The sequence below is a fragment of the Coregonus clupeaformis genome, chromosome 24 (assembly GCF_020615455.1).
Source record: "Coregonus clupeaformis isolate EN_2021a chromosome 24, ASM2061545v1, whole genome shotgun sequence".
NCBI lineage: Eukaryota > Metazoa > Chordata > Actinopteri > Salmoniformes > Salmonidae > Coregonus > Coregonus clupeaformis.
Window position 1 is genome coordinate 16,982,580 of NC_059215.1, and position 21,682 is coordinate 17,004,261.

Genomic DNA, 21,682 nt, shown 5'->3' on the forward strand with positions numbered 1-21,682 from the left:
CCCTGACCTCAACCCCATCGAACACCTTTGGGATGAATTGGAACGCCGACTGCGAGCCAGGCCTAATCGCACATCAGTGCACGACCTCACTAATGTTCTTGTGGCTGAATGGAAGCAAGTCCCCACAACAATGTTCCAACATCTAGTGAAAAGCCTTCCCAGAAGAGTGGAGGCTGTTATAGCAGCAAAGGGGGGACCAACTCCATATTAATGCCCATGATTTTGGAATGAGATGTTGGACGAGCAGGTGTCCACACACTTTTGGTCATGCAGTGTATCTCGTGAATAGCCCATAACTTTGAAAAAGTCGATTTTTCGGCCATATCGCCCATCCCAACCCGACAGTGTTGTGATTGGCTATGATTTCTCCTGCCGGGCCGGCATCTGTTGTCAAAATGGGAAAGCTGTTTTGACTTTGGCTGTGTTATCTAGTGGAAATCGGGTCAAGCGGCCAATGTAGAAATCGCTCTGTCATTTCCTGGTTGCTAAAATTCTACAATGTAAGCTCCCAGGACAGTCTTCTCCCTTTCTCTCCTCAGTGTGTTTTGTGTTCATCTGCAGTGGTGGATCTGGTTTCAGCCTGGGCTGTCTGTCTGCACAAACCGTACTCCACTGGCTGTGTTGAGTCTATTCTGAATGGGACTCTATCCTGGATAGTCCAGTAGATGGAATGTATGTTGTCTTTCTTAATTGTTGGTTTAGGTTGCCCTCGGCTGGAAAAAAATTTGGTCAATGCAGTGATTCAATCGTTTTCCTCTTAAGGACTGGACTATAGGCTTATAGTTTAAGGCCATCAATGACAGTTAATCTCATTCTGTTCTGGAAATTCCATGCCCATGCCTGTTATCTTGGTCTCTGTTCAAGCTCCCATGATGCTCCTCAGACCACAACGGAAATAAGTCTGACTTTGCACTCCCGGTCACGTAAAAACAAAATGTACTGTGTGTATATGTATAAATAAATAAATTGCTGACCAAATAAAAATATCCATCAATTGGCAGTATTTCTAACCTCCTTCCTCCCTCTTTCCCCCCAGCCCTGCGGTGTAACTGCACCAACTGTGTGAAGTCTGGTTATGAATGTGAGACTGACGGGGCGTGCATGGCCTCCACCTCCTTCATCCAGGGGCGAGAGCAGCATGTAAGGATCTGTATTACCAGAGACAGCCTTGTGCCCCCTGGCCAACCTTTCTACTGTCTGAGTGCTGAGGGACTGCTCAACACACACTGCTGCTACACTGACTACTGCAACCGCGTCGACCTCAAGGTCCCCTCGCGTGAGTAAAGCCGAAGTCACACCAGCCGCGCATTGAATGTGCATTCCACCAGAATAGCTTCCGGTCATAGTCTCTTTATCTGCAGTCATTTGAGAGAACAGGACTGGTGAAGGCAACCCCCTTGTAGACATTCACCATGTTGCTTTCATATCAGTGCTGATAAGGGAGAGGAGATGGAGGAAGCCACTTTGGGCTATTGAGATGCACCCTTTGTGTTTAGGTTAAACTGGAAAGATACTAATACCACGACCCTGTTCTCAATTTCTCCCTCTCTCCAGTCCCAGTGAGCTCTGGTGGCCCCTGGGGGCCGGTGGAGCTTGTGGCTGTGATCGCAGGGCCAGTCTTCCTGCTGTGCATGCTGCTGCTGCTGGGAGTGTTCCTGTTCCAACACCACCAGAGGACCTACAGGTGGGTTGGCACTACATGATGGGAGGGCCCTACAGGTGGGCCATCAGGTTGGCCATCAGGTAGCCTAGAGGTTAGAGAGGTGGGCCAGTAGGCGGAAGGTTGCTAGTTCAAGCCCTGAGTGGGACCTGGCAACTGGAGGGCTGCTGGTATCGGAGATGAGATGGACAGAAGGTACATTTTCAGTTTCTCACCAAATAGACTAAATCTCTCCTCTCTTCTGGTGCTGCCGCAGGCAGAGGCTGGAGGTGGAGGACCCCTCCTGTGAACACCTCTACCTGGCCAAGGACAAGACCCTGCAGGACCTCATCTACGACATGTCCACCTCCGGGTCTGGTTCTGGTGAGTAGACTGAGCCTACACTGCTTGAAGAAAAGGTTATAGATATGGAACCGCAAAGCATGCTTATTTTTTAGCAGTATACTCTACCCTCTCCTGCAAACAGAGGGTGTATTACACTAGGTATTGCTGTTCAATGTTAAGAATATCCTTTAGACATCTCTGTAAGTAATACAGTAGATGCATACAAGTTTGTATTTAGGTAAAAGCCAAATGGCATCAGTGGTACTCCTGGCTATCTGCTCTTCTCTCTGCTTCCCCCTGCAGGTCTGCCCCTGTTTGTGCAGCGTACCGTGGCCAGGACCATTGTTCTGCAGGAGATCATCGGGAAAGGCCGCTTTGGGGAGGTGTGGCGGGGGAAGTGGCGTGGAGGAGACGTGGCGGTGAAGATCTTCTCTTCCCGGGAGGAGCGGTCGTGGTTCAGAGAGGCTGAGATCTACCAGACCGTCATGCTGCGACACGAGAACATCCTGGGATTCATCGCCGCCGACAATAAAGGTGAGCATTCTCTCACCACACACTAGGGCAGGATTTCCGTTAGGAAAATGTAGTGCCGGACATTTGACCGGCAGCATTTTTTAATTAACGGACATTGGATAAATGTACTGGACCTATATGCATTGGGTGCTTAACCTGATTAGTGCATCCACCCACTGTTCTCAGAATGACAGAAATCACATTTAGATTATGGTAATTAATCTTAACAGAACATGCAACTTGAGGATGCAACGGTGTGCATCCTTCTTACCAAATTCCGATGTTCTCTTTGAAGATGTTAGAATAACTGTCTACATTTACTTTTCCTCAGCCAACAAGACAAGTAATGAACAGCAAAATCACTAGCCTATGTCAATCTAATATCCCCATAGTAGAAAAGTTAACCTATTCTATTGGTCAGCTTGTTGTTCTGTGCATGAAAGAAATGGCCTATTCGAAACAGACTCTGGGACAGTTGTGGGACGATAGATCCCAAATTCATACAACCAGTAGGCCTAGGATACATAAGAAGCAATGAGTGATGCAACAGATCAGAATGTTTAACTTAAAATGTTGATCAACTATTATTTCTTCACATTATAAGCACAGCAATGTGCACAAGGCAGTAGGCTACGTGCAAATGTGTGTTCCATAATGCAATTAGTGGGAAAACACTGTTAGCAATTTAGAAAGATGGGAGATCTAAAGATGCAACAACTAGAATAATATTCCATTTATCCAAAGCGACTTAGTCATGTGTGCATAAATTTTTACGTATGGGTGGTCCCGGGGATCGAACCCACTACCCTGGCGTTACAAGCACCATGCTCTACCAATTGAGCTACAGAGGACCACGAATGGGTTGCTAATATGACTAGGATTGTGCCTTTGGCGAATGGACAATGAAAGAAAGTTGATTTGAAAACCAAGAGAACATGAGAGAAATAGGCTACTGGTTGCGACGGTATATGGAAATCATTATAAAATAATTGCCTCTACGTTTCTATGGTTGGATTTTAATTTGAAGCAAGGGAAGACTTTTCTCATAATATGAAGTAAGACGTTCAGGTTTCAAACAATTTAAGTATATGTTTTCAAAATGCATACGGCCTCCAGCTCATTGCAACGTGGTGTGTGACACGCTGAATCCTGCCTACCGTTTCCTATATGCACTTGAATGGAAAGAGTGCTTCAATTACCAGTTGCGAAATAAAAAGTGTAGATATTTTTAATCGTGGCCATCAAAACTGTTTTTACACGCAATTACATTTAGAATTGTTACACAATGATTGGGCTTATAAAAGCACATTTGATTACAGCAGCAACGAATGAGCTGTTTGAGAAGCTGTAGCAGCATCTCTCACGCTGCCTGATTTCCGCTCATAGTTTCTGTATCACACGCCAATTTAATTCCACTAAATTATGCAAATGACCCTATAGACCAATAAGCATGACCGGTCACATTTATTTACATCGACAAGGATTTTTTTCTTCTCCTGGACAATTGGCCGGAGACAGTTTTATCTGGTTTAAATTTTTTTATTGGTCAAAAGCAAACTATTACCGGCTAACAGAAACCCTGCACTGACGGTTATTGGCCAGCAAATGACCACGGTCACCGTAATAACCATTTGAATAGCCAACAACAACCAAAAAAAGTAATATATACAGTGCATTTGGAAAGTATTCAGAACCCTTGACTTTTTCCACATTTTGTTACATTACAGCTTTATTTTAAAATGGATTACATTATTTTTTTCGCTCATCAATCTACACACAATACCCCATAATGACAAAGCGAAAACAGGTTTTTGGACATTTTTGCTAAATGTATTTAAAAAAAAAAAACATACCTTATTTACATAAGTAATCTCAGACCCTTTGCTATTTCACATTTACATTTTAGTAATTTAGCAGACGCTCTTATCCAGAGCGACTTACAGTTAGTGATTGCATACATTATTTTATTACTGGAATCAAACCCACAACCCTGGCGTTGCAAGCGCCATGCTCTACCAACTGAGCTACATCCCTGCCGGCCATTCCCTCCCCTACCCTGGACGACGCTGGGCCAATTGTGCGCCGCCTCATGGGTCTCCCGGTCGCGGCCGGCTATGACAGAGCCTGGATTCGAACCAGGATCTCTAGTGGCACAGCTAGCACTGCGATGCAGTGCCTTAGACCGCTGCGCCACTCAGGAGGCTGTGAGATTGCTATGAGATTCGAAATTGAGCTCAGGTGCATCCTGTGTCCATTGATCATCCTTGATGTTTCTACAACTTGATTTGACTCCACCTGTGGTAAATTCAATTGATTGGACATGATTTGGAAAGGCACACGCCTGTATGTAAGGTCCCACAGTTGACAGTGCATGTCAGAGCAAAAACCAAGGAATTGTCCGTAGAGCTCCAAGACAGGATTGTGTCGAGGCACAGATCTGGGGAAGGGAATCAAAACAGTTCTGCAGCATTGAAGGTCCCCAAGAACACAGTGGCGTCCATCATTCTTAAATGGAAGAAGTTTGGAACCACAAAGACTCTTCCTAGAGCTGGCCGCAAGGCCAAACTGAGCAATCGGGGGAGAAGGGCCTTGGTCAGGGAGACCAAGAACCCAATGGTCACTCTGACAGAGCTCCAGAGTTCCTCTGTGGAGTTGGGAGAACCTTCCAGAAGGACAAATCTTTGACTTGAATGAGGAAGCCGATCTATTCATTCCATTTATATGGCAGCACATGCAGTCGGGAGAGGAGAAAATGTTCATCTTAAAACAATACAAAAAATACAGTGTGTGTGTGTGTGTGTGTGTGTGTGTATATATATATATATATATGTATGTGTGTGTGTATATGTATATTTTTATTTTGTGTTGTGTAAAACATCAAGGGGTGTGAATACTTTCTGAAGGCACTGTATCTCTGGTGTTATGTAGGTGAATGTCATTCTAGGGCTCCTACTGGCTGTAGTTTTATTGACAGAATGATCCTCTCTCTCCCTCTCCAGATAACGGCACATGGACCCAGCTGTGGCTGGTGTCAGACTACCATGAGCACGGCTCTCTGTTTGACTACCTGAACCACTACTCCGTGACAATCGAGGGTATGATCAAACTGTCCCTGTCTGCTGCCAGCGGCCTGGCTCACTTGCACATGGAGATACTGGGAACGCAGGGTAAGCACAGCGGAAAGATGAATTATACGGACCATACACGTCCACTCAGACCATACGTGTTTACATTCATAATTAGCCTGGGGCGCATTCAGCAGTTTTGGAACGTTCAGATAGAAATATGTACAACAAACATTCCTCTCCGACATGTAGAACAAGGAATCATGTCGGCTCTATTCATGGCATTTCTATCTGCAATGTTTGGCAACTGAACATGGCCCAGGTAGCCAGATCTGTTGGTGGTTTAGCCAGCTCCTCTGTTGTGTTAAAATATTCCAGATATTGTTTACTGATTTTAATGCTGTTTTTCCATCTCTCTACATGTTACACCCCTCACTATGGCCATAGTTTGCACTGATTGCCCTGCCTATAGATTAGCATTTTATAAGGATCCTCATTAGCTGACGCCTCGACGACAGCTAATCTTCCTGGCGTCCAACACACAACTAAAAATACATTAGACAAAATACTTGACTGTTTACATTGAAAGTCGATAGTAGTAGACATTACAAACCTTTTAACAAATAGACAGTACAGACTAATTGACCTGGTTAAAATATTAACCTGGTAAAAATATTGTGTGCCCCCTCCATTCCAGTCTTCCAACTCAGTGTGTGTTCCTCTCTAGGCAAACCTGGCATCGCCCACCGTGATCTGAAGTCTAAGAATATTCTGGTGAAGAAGAATGGCATGTGTGCCATCGCTGACCTTGGGCTGGCAGTACGCCACGAGTCAATCTCTGATACTATAGACATCGCCCCTAACCAGCGCGTTGGCACCAAGAGGTACTGAGACCACTGGTTGCCCCATCACATATCACACACACGCTTCTTTTCAATCTCTGAATTGGTTTTTAAAGTTATTTGATGCTGTACAAAACATCCCCTTTTCTTGTCTGTTCCAGGTATATGGCTCCAGAGGTCCTGGAAGAGACCATCAACATGAAACACTTTGACTCGTTTAAGTGTGCTGACATCTACGCTCTGGGGCTGGTGTACTGGGAGATAGCACGCCGCTGCAACACTGGAGGTAAGACACTGACTGGGTTTCAAGTCCTCTTTATTGGAGTCATGCTACACAGATGATCAAATCTCACAACGCCTGGTGAAGGTTTGTATGCGCTTGAGATTGATTAAATTACAGTAAGACTGCATAAAATCACTGATCTACAAATCACCTTGCGTGCCAAATAACTACTCATTATGTGTTCAACATTAGGGATTCTGCGCCATGCCTTGCTCAAACCGATCCCTTCAAACACGCTGTAACTTCTCAGGAACCACATTAATATGAACAAATCTTCTGATATGTGTACATGTGAGTGACCTGGCTGCTCCTCTGCCCCCTATAGGTATCCATGAAGAGTACCAGCTACCCTACTTTGACCTGGTGCCCTCTGACCCTTCCATAGATGAGATGAGGAAGGTGGTGTGTGACCAGAGGCTGAGGCCTAATGTGCCCAACTGGTGGCAGAGCTACGAGGTAATGAGAAAGAACAAATACAAAACACCTCTGGACAGAAACATTGCATTTGTTGACCTTTTGGACAGAAACATTGTGTTTGTTGACTTGTCATAAGTTATTGGCTTTGACTGTGCATTTAAATGTAGATATGGTGGAAACAAAACATATTTTTTATATTCATTGTACTTTATTCATTCACACTAGCAAATCATTTGATATTTCCTTTGTGTATATAGTTGGTTGATTGCGTGTTGATCGAACCCTCTCTGGCTTCTCCTCCAGTCTCTTCGTGTGATGGGTAAGATCATGAGAGAGTGCTGGTACTCTAACGGAGCGGCCCGCCTCACAGCTCTACGCATCAAGAAGACCCTGTCTCAGCTCAGTGTCGAAGAGGACATCAAGATGTAAGATCAGTGTGGGACGGACAGCAGAGCCATGTAGCTCACTGGAGACGCACAACTACAGAAGACATGAGGTGTGTCCCAAAAGGCACCCTATTCCCAGTGTAGTGCACTACTTTTGACAAGGGCCTATAGAGCTCTGGTTAAAAGTAGTGCACTATATATGCACTAGAGTGCCATTCGGGACCAGGCTACAGAGGACTAACACTACACAGGGAAAGGACTGAGACCAAATCCTGCCAGTTTAAAAGCCACACGCCAAGTTGTGACGATGCCTACCTCACCTTTTTAGCCCAAACTACTGAGAATCTCCCCACTGACCCTCCTCTCTTCTTCCTCCCTCCCTCCCTTTGTTCTCCTTCACCATGTTATCCCAACCTCCTCTCCTTCCCTTTTCACCACACTACAACACTACCACTGTTAATACTACTATTATTATCAGTGCAAATCGCCCTGTTCAGTTTTTGTTTTGTGTTCCGAGGCAGGAATTATTACTATTGTACAGTGACAGGAATTTTGTTTTAAATATTATTTTTTACATCTTTTAAGAAAAACAAGATTTTCCCACAATGGACTAGCTACATCTTGAAAACACATTTTTTAGTTAAAGAATATTGTGTTATGAGTTTGACTTATTTGTTTTCATGGCAACACATTGCTTTTTGGAGCATGTGGGAGAGTAGCAGAAGCACTGTTTTCGTCCCCCAGCCCAACCGTCTCTACAGGATGAAACCAACCTACCATATAAGGCAGGAAAGTCACTTCTATAGCGATGTCCCAATATACATCAGCAGAGTAGACTGCAGACATTCCTATACTGCTTTCAGAAGCCTGGAACAGCCTGGAATAGCCTGTAGTTTATTGGTCATTTAACATTGTGTTTTATTTAAGCAGACAAAGTGTGCATTCTGCTACTTGAATATTCCACAAAAAACATGTTGCACTCAATGTCTGTGACTCCCTCCTCCTTGTATGTGACTCCTACATGTATCACATTTGACATTTGGTCCAGTTTGTTGTTTTTGAAATGTGGCAGGGGTGGTTTTTTTTAATGGTTTTATTTATTTGTTAATAGTTGTATTATTTCATATTTTGATGAATACACTGTGATATTTGATGTGATGAGGAAGCCAGTGTCTCAGCCAGTCAAAGATTTTGATTTATAACGTATTTCTAATTCCGCATTCTCCATATGTGATAAGTTAGCTGGGGTAGCTCCAACCTCGATAACCACCGGCTTTCTCGTGTTCAATCTTAGGAAATAGCCTCATTTCACCTGTGGGTAGTGCTAGTGGCCAATACACTGAGCAAATAAGAGGCAAAACAATGCCAATGAAAATACTGTTTTACTATAGCTAATACTGATGGCTACATTTGATTTGTATATTTAAAAAAAAATATCGTCTGTGGTATGGTCATTTTTCAACGACACATCTTCATTGGTACTTTCGGTTGGTTTCTCTGAGATGCAGAACTCAAAGGAAAGCTTGTCACGGAGCAAAATTGTTACTTTTTTCTGTATGTCCTTTCTTGGGTTGTAGCCATCTATTTTCCCTTTATTGACACTGGAATAGTTGATAATATCGTGATGTAACTATCAGCTCATCTCACCATTTGCGTATTTATTTTCAGAATTTGTTTTAATTTTGATCCAAGAAGAATAGGTTGGATGTGCATTATATAACGGTTATTAGGCTAACACTTGAACTAGGCTCTCAAACAGTCCCTTGTTCTGCATGCTGTCTCAACACTGGGACCTCCATCTTTAAGGAGGTCAAAGATGGAACAAATTACTTTTTTGTCTCCTCGCTGCATTCTATTTGTGTTTTTCATTTCGATATAGAGCGTGTATACCAGTAAATGTATGTTGCTGGTACTGTGACATTGGAAAGGATATACCACAGATTGAGTATTTTGGGGTCAATCTGTCCTGGTATTTCATGAGCGCTTTGAGGAACAAATGGTTGTCAATAGAACCAAATGTAAAATATTCTTGTCAATGTTTTGGTCTGTTGTCATGGGAATTAGTTTTGTTATATCAAACATACCTCTTCAAAAACCATGTTAAACCAATCTTTTCAGGAATAGTTGGAAAATGTGTACATATGGTAGGTGATATACAGTAATAAATACAAGTTTTTCTTAATTTGAGTCTTCTTTTGAATGTCACTTTTTTTAGATTTAGCCTACGTTAAGTCCTGCAAGTTATCCTGAAAGTCGCATTCTAATCTCAAGTCGCATTTGTTTTATAAAAAAGATGAAGATCCAAGATATTTTAAAATGCATTTTATTTTCCTTTTACAAGAAAGAAAAAAAAGCAGGGAAAGAATAATGGGGAAAGCTGTCTAGAAAGAGATGCAACCTCTGGCGTCGTCAAATTTTTACAATTCAAAATTATATTCATACAAAACATGCCACATGATAAAAAATTATTTAATATTCCCTAAAAGCACTGCTGTACAAATGTCTTAAAAAGTAGGTTAGGTAAAAAAAAAAAAAAAACTTAGCAATCTCTTTATTGAAATCCTAAAATATTCAAGAAATTATTTAGGCTGAAATCCAGTGAGCAGCAAAATGTCTCATGGCCTTTCCTTGAAATATAAACATACCAAGAAAAAAAATATCACTGCCTCATAACTTTTAGAGAACTACTCCATTCATTTACTATTGAGAGTGCAATTCAGTCTCAGGTACGGAAGTACGGGGTTCACTTTGAATATTTAGTCATAACATGGAGGCCGAGTAGCCGTTTTCACAAGGTATACCAACACATTCACTTCTATAGGGAAGATAAAAATAAAACAATCATAGTTAATAACTAATATCCTAGCCAGGGAGAAGTTTAAGATTTTCCATTTACTGACTCGTACTTAGAATCCAATGGTGACGAAGGTATAGATAGGTTTTGGTAAAACGACACGCAGTAGCATAAATAAAAACTAAATGAACAAATGTTACATAAATACACATGCTATGCACCGTTGTACTCCTTTTACGCAGTAAGTGATTTCTCATGTAATAATCATGACAACTTTCCATAATGGATCAACTTTCTCCAAACATTTTCACCCGTGGCTTCTCATCCAAGTCATTGAAGACCAGCCGTGTTCGCATACCTATTTTAAGAAACTGTCTTTGAAATCTTATAGCAAAAAACGCTAATAGAAAAACAGGTAAATGCAAAAACACTGGTTCATATACATAGATATTATGTAGTTCGCCATTTTACATATATATATATATATATATATATATACAGCTTAATCTTTCTGATAAAATGATATCCAGTGGTAGATTTAAATCAACTTTATTTCTCTACAATTTTAGATTTTAGATTAAAAATGGGTTGATAGTTTGTTGCCCCCTATAGTGTATATATACAGTTTGTACACTTTTGCATTTTTCTTACGCGAGGTCATGGTAGAGTAAAAGTAGAAGGGAGACGTCATGGAGACTTCAGAACCGCCCCCACACACACACTTTAAAGATTTACTTTGTTATTAATTTACTTTCATAAAAAAAGAAATGCCCTTTATTTATTTTTTACAAGTCTTCGCCTGCCATTGCTTCAAGCCTCCAGTATAGAAGACGGTACTACCACTAGAAAACCACAATAAAGGGATCTTTAAAAATACACCTAGCTGTGGTGTGGTCAGGCAGAGAAAGACTCACTACAGTAACGTTTACGACTGTCCACTACATGATAAAGAGAGGAAGAGACTAGATTCATGGGTGACGTCATTCGAGAAAAGAAAATATCAAAATGCAGATGGAATTTGAAGGACTAAAAGGTGAAAAACAAATGGGATAGTAGTCTAGTCTTGCATCATTCCTAGCAAGCTTTCTGCTTAACGTGTGACCTGAAGGTATGAAGCAGCAAGCGTACATTACATTTCCTTCACTCATTAGTTAGTTGGACTTGATCGTCTTGCGAAAGACTTGTTCCTGCTTGTGATACTGAAGCTGTGTAAGCAACAATCATTCACACCAATCTCTCCCCCTCAGTCTTCAGCAACATAAGGGTGGCTGTTATTGTGTCAATTCCCACATGCAGAGAATGGCAAAACAAAACAAATAGCTACATAAAATCAAGGATGATCAGGAGTCATTTAACGACACCTGTTAAGCTTGTGATTGATCTTAATGCGATGTCTTAACCAATAAACGGTCATATAATTCCTTCTGTCTCTATACATCATTAATGAATAATAATAATAATATTGTTGGCTCATTATTGTAAAATCATCATCAGCATAGAATAGATAAGAGCAAACCTGTGTTAGTTTAAGTTTCCCTGCTTGTCTGAGAAGGCTATACTATTAGCCTAATGAAAACAACATTCTCTCCCCCCTCCACAGTAGCAGTTAACAGTTTTTATACAAAGTAAGCAGTCACTTCCCACTAGATCAATGAGGTAGACTGGGGTCCAACTAACCCACCTTTAAACTCCTTTAGTCAGTTGGGACAATAATAAAACACCTGTCTTTCTGTCTGGTGCCTCTGGAGCCACAGGTCAACTTTATATTATCTTACATTTTTTCTTCTGCCTCTCAAAGATACATAGTTCTTCTCTACAGACTCAGAGCCACTGTCTTCAGGATTGTCTAGCTAGCCAATAATATCCACGTTGGGAAGTCAATCTTCACCAATGACGATGGGAAAGTGTATTTTCCTTGGGGGTTAGGAAGGGGGGAGTGCAGGAGAAGGAGGATAGGTCCGCCTTTTAAAAAAATGCATTAGTTATTTCATAGTACTTAAAATGGCTTCTTTCTTCAAAGCTCTAGGTGAGGTGAGGTCTGCCCTAAGAGAGTATTGATATAACATAGATAGAATCAGAACATTTGGTAGATGTAGAGAGGATTGTATTCCAGCCAGTTATTGAAGGGGGAGTGGTAGGTAGATAGAGGAAAGAGTTGCTTATGGCAGAGGACACAGTTCATCCACAAAAAGATTGTCCCACCATTCGGCTGGATGTCAATAGAGGTGGTTTGTTTGCTTTTATTCCATAATGCTCTTCAAACCTTTGGCTACAGGTGTGAATGCAAACATCTTAGTCTTTTATTGTTTTGGAGGTCTGTTTCCCTCCTCGTTCGTCAGCTTATGAACAGCTTACAATCAGTTTAGGAACAGCTTATGAACTGGGTAGTAGAAGTAGTTCTAAAGATTCTAAAGGCCTTGGCGCAGCAGTAGTGTTCCATCCATCTTTATATCTCTCCATTTCTCCCAGTTAGTTTAGTTCATCCACTTTCGGCAATTCCAGGCTCCGCAGTGGCAAGGGATCTTGTGCTGATCGTCCTCAAAGTCAAACTGATAGTCGTACGTCAGCTAGGAGAAGAAACAGAGGGTAAGTAACAACACTATGCTGTAACGTGTTTATAAAGCCTGGTTTAGTTGTCCAAACATGCTTTACCGTAACACAACCAAGACCCCCAAAGAACCAGTTTAAAATGTAAAGGACTTTACATAATGCGGTATGTATATAAACTATCAAATGTACATGTGCATTGTGACCAGGGCTCTCTGTCTTACCTCTTCTCCCTTGGGGATCCTGCGACTGGAGATGATGATGATCTTATCCTCTTTGTCAAATGTCACCACCTCGGCAACACAGTTGGGCGCACAGGAGTGGTTGACATAGCTGAAGAGGAAAACAGAGGGTGAGACAGGGACAAACATAATATGAAAGAGAAAATAGACCAACACTTACCGAGCAGGGCCGCCGGTCAGAGTGGCATCGATCACATGCTCGTTGTTGGTGCGGAACATGTAGATCCCACGGTTCTAGAAGAAAACAAGAAGGAAGAGAGGTCATAAATGTTCCAATCCACTGATACATTATGGACAAATATATTACAACCTTTGTCTTTTCAGCCTCTTGTTAAGTTGTGTAAAATCAATAAACAATTGATCACAGCTACTCTTCTTGTGGGGACCAGTGTTGTAACTGTAACAGCTATTGGGGATCCAAATAAACTAAGAAAACAAAGACTATTGACTGCTACTACTAGACTATTCAAGAGCCACCCACCTGTTCCTCATAGATCTTCTCGCGGCGGTTGGCCACCTCGTTGCGGATGATGGTTCCTATATACTCGATGACCATGGTGTGTTTGTCCAGGTCCTTGGCAGCGTACAGCCCCAGGCCCTGGATTTGGGACCGGGCCAGGTAGACGTTGTTCTTCCACTCTGTCTTCAGACGGCGGTACTGGGAGGACTTGGAGTGGACAAACTGCTTGCTGTAGGGGGTGTTGATCTCGCCGGTGAAGGTGCTCTGGTAGGCCTTGGACATGGACGTACTGTTCAGGGTGTGAGGCCTAAGAGAGAGAGACACAGAACTAGATCAGAGTCAGTCTGCACAGTCATCATGTAAATCATTCAGTTTAGACTTTTTAGTTTACTACTAAGAAGCTACTAGTTTCACTACTCAATATGACAACATTTGATGAAACACAATACAAATAAAAAAATGGAGGATATTTCTGTCTCGACTGTGAGGGAGAGCTCCCTCATTATTGCATATAGTGGATAATACATGTCTGGAACACACGTTTTGACCAATCAGAATGTGGCCTGAACTAACAACAATATAATCAACTACTAACAGACCACACAACTCATTTCTCTACATCTGGATTCTCTGCACTACACGTGTCAAACTCATTCCACGGAAGGCAGAGTGTCTGCGGGTTTTCCCTCCTCCCTGGACTTGATTGATGAATTAAGGTCACTGATTAGTAAGGAACTCCCCTCACCTGGTTGTCTAGGTCTTAATTGAAAGGAAAAACCAAAAACCAGCAGACACTAGGCCCTCCATGGAATGAGTGACACCTCTGCTCTGCATATCTACACTGAGTGGACAAAACATTAGGAACACCTTCCTAATATTGAGCTGCACTCCCTTTTGCCCTCAAAACAGCCTCAATTCGTTGGTGCATGAACTACAAGGTGTCGAAAGCATTCCACAGGGATGCTGGCCCATGTTGACTCCAATGCTTCCCACAGTTGTCAAGTTGGCTGGATATCCTTTGGGTGGTGGACTATTCTTGATACACAAGGGATGTCTTGAGTGTGCGTTGCAGTTCTTGGCACACTCAAACCAGTGCACCTGGCATCTACTACCATAACCCGTTCAAAGGCACTTAAATATCTTGTCTTGCCCATTCACCCTCACAATGGCACATACCCAATCCATGTCTCATTTGTCTCAAGGCTTAAAAATCCATCTTTAACCTGTCTCCTCCCCTTCATCTACACTGATTGAAGTGGATTTAACAGGTGACATCAATAAGGGATCATATCTTTCACCTGGTCAGTCTGTCATGGAAAGAGTATATCTAGATTCTCTACACAGTATATCTATTAGTGGTGCGCAGGTCAGCTGTTTGTTCACCCACACCCGCAATTGCTAATAACCCACCCGCAACCGCCCGGCTATTTGTAATAAAGTGAAAATCTGAGGCCCGCACCCGACCCTAACCTGCTAATATAGAAAATGCGCTGAAGGCTACAGTCAGAGACGGCGGAAGGATTATTTTTTTTTGGTCTGATTTAGATAGGTTTCTGCTTATAATTTCCAACATTTTGATAGGCTATTTGTTAGTAAACTTGTCTATAATTAAATAGGCTACATGTCGATTCTCTTCTGTCATTGGCCTATTTGTTGCCCTAGAAGACGAAATAAGCTCTTGCTCTCCAGAATAATGTCAGAAAATCAATAGAATGAAAGCTTCAATCTAGTTGACATCGGTAAAGTTCTTTGTCATCGCTGCTTCTTTCGCGGAGCAAAGAAATGTAGGGACCCCAAAAAATTAATTTAAAAAAAGGGGGTCTACTAAGCTATATGGAATTGTTTTAAGAAGTTCATACCAAAGATCATTTAGCTATTTCATTTTGAATTTTAAGACCCCTTTTAAGTATAAAAAAATATATATGAAATATTATTTAGGGCCTTACTGCTCTTAGCCCATACAAAACGCATTGAATAACAGATTCACTACATGGAAAAGAAAGTCTCCCAAAAATAATTTTAAAGGAAGTTTGTTTTTTACATGTATTTAACCCCTTATCTTTGGCAGTAAACAGTCTCCATATATACTTCTATTCATTTTTCAACTGGTACCGGGGGGACATTCAGACGAGTCTTGTGAGGCCTGTGGATCAAAAACAACCAACGTGTTCGTGAGAGTCTCACCTTTGCATTAGTGTGTAGCCCAAACTGTTAGTGTGTAGCCCAAACTGTTCGGATGCTACAGACAGAAGTTGGCAGATCGGTTGTACCGACTTCAGATGAGTCCCAAGACGCTTGTGGGGGCCGTAGAGCAACACCATCGGGTTCGTGAGAGTCTCATCTTTCCAACGATTTTTGGGATGTCTCATGGTCTGACAAACACCGCTCTAGCTCTGTCACCTTTCACCGCAGATGCGGAAGAGCGACATAGGCGGATTCGGTGGATTGAGACGCATCCAACGCAAAAAAACAGATATCTCTAGTTTCATCTAACATATTTGTATGGGGATTTTTTATTATGATAATTAGATTTATTAGGGGGTTAACTTTTTCTGCCCTTTTCCAAAAGCATTTGGCGATTGACCTGTAGGCCATTTGGTGCGCATACAGTTAGGCCATAGGCTTAAGCACTAATGCCAGATAGCCTTAAATAATGAAAGAAAAACCTCAATGTAGCCTATAGATATAAATTGCACAACAATGCTACATTTAGGCCTATGGATTTGTTAAGGTATTGTTTTCCCCTTTATTCAACCCGCCTGCCAACCCACCCGCCCTTCATCCACACAATATTTAATGATCCTAAACCCACCCGCCCGCCCCCGCGGATATAACCGGACTGCGGGTCATGAGTCAACCCGCACATCTGTAATATCTACATCTAGATGATCTATGCTAGAATACTTAAGCAATTAGGCCAGAGGGGGTGTGGTATATGGCCAACATACCACGGCTAAGGGCTGCTCTTACACACAACGCAACATGGAGTCCCTGGATACAGCCCTTAGCTGTGGTATATTGACCATATATCACAAACCCCGGAGGAGCCTTATTGCTATTATAAACTGGTTACCAACGTAATTAGAGCAGTAAAAATAAATGTTTTGTTATACCCGTGGTCTGATATACCACAGCTTTCGGCCAAATCAGCATTCAGGGCTCGAACAACCCAGTTTATAATACAAAACTATTACCATGTTCTATAACTACTATGACAATAAATCTATTTGGAAGACTATATTGCAGTCTCACCTGCAGTTGATCTCTACAGTTAAATAACATCATCTGTGGAGGACTATACTGCATTCTTACCTCTTGCAGTGTGTGAGGATCTTGGGTTCGGAGCGGGCGCAGCCGGTGGGGTTGATCATGAGGGGCAGCTCCATCAGAGGGTGGCGACCGTAGCGGAACACATAGTTCTGGCAGTTCTCCACTCCAGGCAACTGATAACGTAACACACAGGATGTTAGTGAAGTTAACGATGAAATAACATGATCTCTCTCTCAGATGACACCCTATTCCCTCTACAGTGCACCGCTTTTAACCAGAGCCATAGTGACTCTGGTCAAAAGGACTCACAGTAGGGCTCTGTATGGATAATAGACTGTCTTTGGAGACACAGACCTTGATATTATGGAAGCAATGAGAGCAGAGGGGAAAAACAAAATGGCGATGCCGATGCTGCTTTCCCAAAGGACTTCTTACCGACTCAGTGATGCGCAGCACGGCGTGGACAGTGAGGCCGTACATCTCCTCTCCCTTCACGTGATCAGTGAACAGCTTCAGCATGGCAGCCTCTTCTCTCAGCTTAGCTACAGACTGAACCACTCTGTCCCAGATACCTAGAGAGAAAGGAGAGAAAACACACGACATGGTTACAGACCAGATTAGTAAAATTGCAGAGATGAAGTCAATTCCATTTAAATTACAGACATGGCTGGGATTGCAATGGTGCAATTTCAAAGAAATTGCAATTCAATTCTGGATTAACGGCAATTTTGACATATTAACCCCAACTGTGGTCAGTTCTGTGATTGGACGTTTCAACACATAGGGGCAGCCAGAGGAGGGTGTGGGGACAGAATTTGAGAACATACCTTCTGGGCTGGTGTCGCGGTAGTGCAGGTCCTCCTGTCCATGCTCCAGCACCCGAACCTCGAACAGCGGCCTTCCCTCCGTCTCACTGATACGACAACGATACCGACACCGGCGGTTAGGCACCCGCGTGCTCCAGTAGATCCTGGTAGCCTCGTAGCCCACGGGGAAGATGGCGGTCGGGGAGTGGAAGGCTTGCATCTGAGATGGCAGCAGCTGACCTACGGCGTGGAAGATGAGCCCGCCTACGCGGAACAGGTGTATACGGTCGCCGCGTTGTAAGATACTGGCGATCTGCTTGACCTCATCTCTCTCGATGTAGACGCGCCGGAACACGGTGAAGCCCGTCAGCTCCTCCTCGCTGGGTCCTTTTAGTTTGTGTTGGGTGCACAGCATGGTCTTGTCCCTGAAGAACATGCAGCGGGCCCGGATGCCGCACGCGAAGTGGTAGACGTTGGGGCAGCGCAGGCGGTTGCAGCTGTTGGTAGCGCCAGTCTTCTGGCAGTAGGCACAGCGGGTGCGGAGCCCACGCCTCAATGCCATTTCTACGTTCATCAGAGCGCCTCCCTGCGTCTCGTACACCTCCGTGCTCCACAGGGCGCAGTTGAGATGAACCCACAGGTCCACGTCGATGTTGAGGAGCCTGGCGGGGCCGTCCGTGGCGCCGTCGCCCTCCTCGTGGCAGAAGCAGCACTTGCGTTTGTCCCGAGGCAGCTTGTCAGGTCTTAAGGTGATGCGGAGACGCTCCATGAGCTCTGAGACCCCGCGGCTGCTCTCCTTCTTGGAGCCTCCTTTACGGATGGTGATGACGATCTGGAGACGCTTCCAGCGGAGGCCCTTCCACTTCTTCACCTTGGGCCGGACTACAATCTCCTCAGGGTCGGGGGAGAGGGGCCTGCTGCGGTGCTTCACCTTGGGGGAGATCACCTCCAGGCTGGGGGTGGGGGAGTTGGGGGTGTCCTGGGGCTGGGGGCTGGCTGGTCAGCAGGCTTGGCATCATAGTCCTTCTCAGCAGCAGCAGCAGCCTTAGTCTCAGCGCCAGCGTCAGGAGTGGGAAGGATGGTCTCCTCAGCCTCGGCCTCCATTTTGATCTGAACAGTGGTGGTGGCAGGCTCCGTTTTGACCTCAATGGTGGTCTGAACAGGGCTGGAGGGAGCTTGAGAGGGAGAGGCTGGCTGTGTGGTGGAGTAGGAGGCTGGCTGGGTGGTGGAGGGGGAGGCTGGCTGGGTGGTGGAGGGGGAAGCTGGCTGGGTGGTGGAGGGGAGGCTGGCTGGGTGGTGGAGGGGGAGGCTGGCTGGGTGGTGGAGGGGAGGCTGGCTGGGTGGTGGAGGGGGAGGCTGGCTGGGTGGTGGAGGGGGAGGCTGGCTGGGTGGTGGAGGGGGAGGCTGGCTGGGTGGTGGAGGGGGAGGCTGGCTGGGTGGTGGAGGGGGAGGCTGGCTGGGTTGGAGGCTCAGTCTCAGGCTCACTAGTAAGAGCAGGGGCAGGAGGTGGAGGAGAGGGAGAGGAGGGCGGGGAGTCTTCAACAGGGATGATGGGAAGGTGGTGTACATCCAGGTCAGACACGTTAGTTGTATAACAGTGCTGAACCGGGTTGTCCTCCTGTTCCGGCAACTCCTGAGTGAGAAATGAAATTGTTTGTAGGGATCATCTCCAGGTCACTGACAAAAAGAAAGCCATGACTAATAGTAATCGATTGGATTTATATAGCTATTTCCAGATGTTTTTTTTATGTTGTTCCAGATATTAAGCATAGACAATCACAGATTTATATGAGCATACTATTAACAAATTCCAGCTAAAATATAATGATAAATATAGCTACATCATAAATATACAAGGTTATATCATAGGGAGACTGTACAGGGATGTGATCAAGATCAAGCTCTGTTTCTATTATATTGGAGGATAAATGTAAAAAAAGTAGGCATTTCTGATTAATCAGGAAATATCACATCCCTGAAATAGATAGAATGCAGTCGGACGTACCTGTTTGATGAGTGAGAGGATGTCCACCTGTTTCTTCAGAGTGCAGCCTGGCAGAGAAACATCAAACTGTCTCAGCCACTCTGCATTCTGGCTGGGTGAACTACCGTCTAGCTCACCTGTCTTCACACACAGGGCACCTGAGGGGAGACTTCACTGTTAGATGATCGGTTTCATCAATAAATGTATCTGACCATTTTATGTTCTGTTTCTCCAATACATTTATCTAGCTAACCATTTTCTCAAAAGTAAGACGGGGTCAATTCAACCTGGAGAAACTTTAAAACTTAGGCACAGATCTAGGATCAGCTTATCCTCCTCGCTAAACCTTAGCTTTCTGGTTAGATCAGTATTTAGTAGGTAACTACATTGTACCTACATTCCATTTGGGACTTTTTAACTGTGAAGATAAATATAACAGAAGTCAGCTGGAGGTCCAGTACCTGATTGTACGGGTTCTTTCCCTGGTCCTGAAGCTCCTGCCCTGCCTGGGCTGGGAGAGAAAGCTACCTCATAGGAACCAGGCATCCGCATGTGGAGGAGCTGAGCCACCACCACCATCACATGGTTCAGATTCTGGAGAAATATACGTCAACCAATCAATCAAGATCTTGGTTGTTTTTCCATGACAGACAGTTCATGGTTCAGTTCAGATAGGAGATAGCCTGGTCCCACATCTGTTTGAGCCATATTGCCAAACATGACGCGACAATTACCATAGGAGTTGGCAAGACAGCACAAACTGATCTGGGACCAATCTAGGAGAGGGGTTGGAGTGAAAATGAGAGTGGGTCAGAAAGGGGTGTAGGGTTGGAAGGGGGTTCACTCAGTACCTTGGCTGCAGCGGAGGACAGTGTGAAGGTCACAGCCACCTCGTTGCTCTTGGCTTTGTCCCAGGGGTTGGTTGTAGACACCGCCTTGCCATCCACTGCTTGAAACGGCTTGTTCTCTGGAAACACTGGACAAGGACAGAAAAAAGGTGATGTGGACTGGCAAGAGGAGGGAATTCATAATTAAGTTATTATTTCAGAAGTGATAGTCCAAATTTGTTTTGTTTTTATATACACATGTTAAAGTATTTTAGTCATTGAGCAATGCTCTTAGATGCTCAAGAACCACTTACAACAAGTGCATTTTCAACAAGTATACTTTTTCTGCCCGTATAGTGGTCCTACCTGGGACAGCAGTGCGGGGGATGAGTGGTATGGTAGGGGAGATGGTTCTCTCCATCTCCTCCTCTTTGGGTTCTCTGAGGCGAGGGAAGCGTAGCACCTCGTCACCTAAGTCACACTCAGGAGAGGACGCTGGGACAATACTATCTGGAGCATCGCTGTCCTCATCACTTTCCATCCTGAAAGATACAGGTAAAGTCATGTCTGAGATTAACTTCATACTAAATAACTACTCATTATTATTGGAGTACTTCTTCAGCATTGAGAGTAAAATGCATTGAGAGTAAAATACAGTAGGTCAGTCTAAAGGCCACACTGGATATAGGATGGGAGGTAATATACAGCTGAAGTCGGAAGTTTACATACACCTTAGCCAAATATATTTAAACTCAGTTTTACACAATTCCTGACATTTAATCCTCGTAAAAATTCCCAGTCTTAGGTCAGTTAGGATCACCACTTTATTTTAAGAATGTGAAATGTCAGAATAATAGTAGAGATAATTATTTATTTCAGCTTTTATTTCTTTCATCACATTCCCAGTGGGTCAGAAGTTTACATACACTCAATTAGTATTTGGTAGCATTGCCTTTAAATTGTTTAACTTGGGTCAAACGTGTCAGGTAGCCTTCCACAATAAGTTGGGTGAAATTTGGCCCATTCCTCCTGACAAAGCTGGTGTAACTGAGTCAGGTTTGTAGGCCTCCTTGCTCGCACACGCTTTTTCAGTTCTGCCCACACATTTTCTATAGGATTGAGGTCAGGGCTTTGTGATGGCCAGTCCAATACCTTGACTTTGTTGTCCTTAAGCCATTTTGCCACAACTTTGGAAGTATGCTTGGGGTCATTGTCCATTTGCGACCAAGCTTTAACTTCCTGACTGATGTCTTGAGATGTTG

At 43.8% G+C, this 21,682-nt stretch overlaps 2 protein-coding genes across 3 annotated transcripts in view; one reads left to right on the forward strand and one right to left on the reverse strand.

The window, feature by feature from the left end:
- Window positions 1–9,677, forward strand: part of LOC121537892 (activin receptor type-1B) — a 32,368-nt gene extending 22,691 nt beyond the window's left edge. For both annotated transcript variants that reach the window (XM_041845534.2, XM_041845535.2), the window contains exons 2-10: window positions 1,037–1,276; window positions 1,555–1,684; window positions 1,917–2,023; window positions 2,288–2,518; window positions 5,497–5,664; window positions 6,290–6,446; window positions 6,566–6,690; window positions 7,013–7,143; window positions 7,408–9,677. In XM_041845534.2, coding sequence (XP_041701468.1) covers window positions 1,037–1,276; window positions 1,555–1,684; window positions 1,917–2,023; window positions 2,288–2,518; window positions 5,497–5,664; window positions 6,290–6,446; window positions 6,566–6,690; window positions 7,013–7,143; window positions 7,408–7,533 — 1,415 coding nt within the window. In that variant the 3' untranslated portion in view covers window positions 7,534–9,677. The remainder of the gene's footprint in view (window positions 1–1,036; window positions 1,277–1,554; window positions 1,685–1,916; window positions 2,024–2,287; window positions 2,519–5,496; window positions 5,665–6,289; window positions 6,447–6,565; window positions 6,691–7,012; window positions 7,144–7,407) is intronic.
- Window positions 9,678–10,997: 1,320 nt separating this feature from the next.
- Window positions 10,998–21,682, reverse strand: part of LOC121537893 (histone-lysine N-methyltransferase 2D) — a 43,017-nt gene continuing 32,332 nt past the window's right edge. Inside the window, exons 39-50 of the mRNA XM_045206812.1 lie at window positions 20,787–20,962; window positions 20,445–20,569; window positions 20,055–20,187; window positions 19,615–19,751; window positions 18,771–19,242; window positions 17,631–18,605; window positions 17,239–17,375; window positions 16,846–16,976; window positions 13,555–13,840; window positions 13,234–13,307; window positions 13,056–13,164; window positions 10,998–12,851 (exon numbers count right to left, since the gene is read on the reverse strand). Coding sequence (XP_045062747.1) covers window positions 12,759–12,851; window positions 13,056–13,164; window positions 13,234–13,307; window positions 13,555–13,840; window positions 16,846–16,976; window positions 17,239–17,375; window positions 17,631–18,605; window positions 18,771–19,242; window positions 19,615–19,751; window positions 20,055–20,187; window positions 20,445–20,569; window positions 20,787–20,962 — 2,848 coding nt within the window. The 3' untranslated portion in view covers window positions 10,998–12,758. The remainder of the gene's footprint in view (window positions 12,852–13,055; window positions 13,165–13,233; window positions 13,308–13,554; window positions 13,841–16,845; window positions 16,977–17,238; window positions 17,376–17,630; window positions 18,606–18,770; window positions 19,243–19,614; window positions 19,752–20,054; window positions 20,188–20,444; window positions 20,570–20,786; window positions 20,963–21,682) is intronic.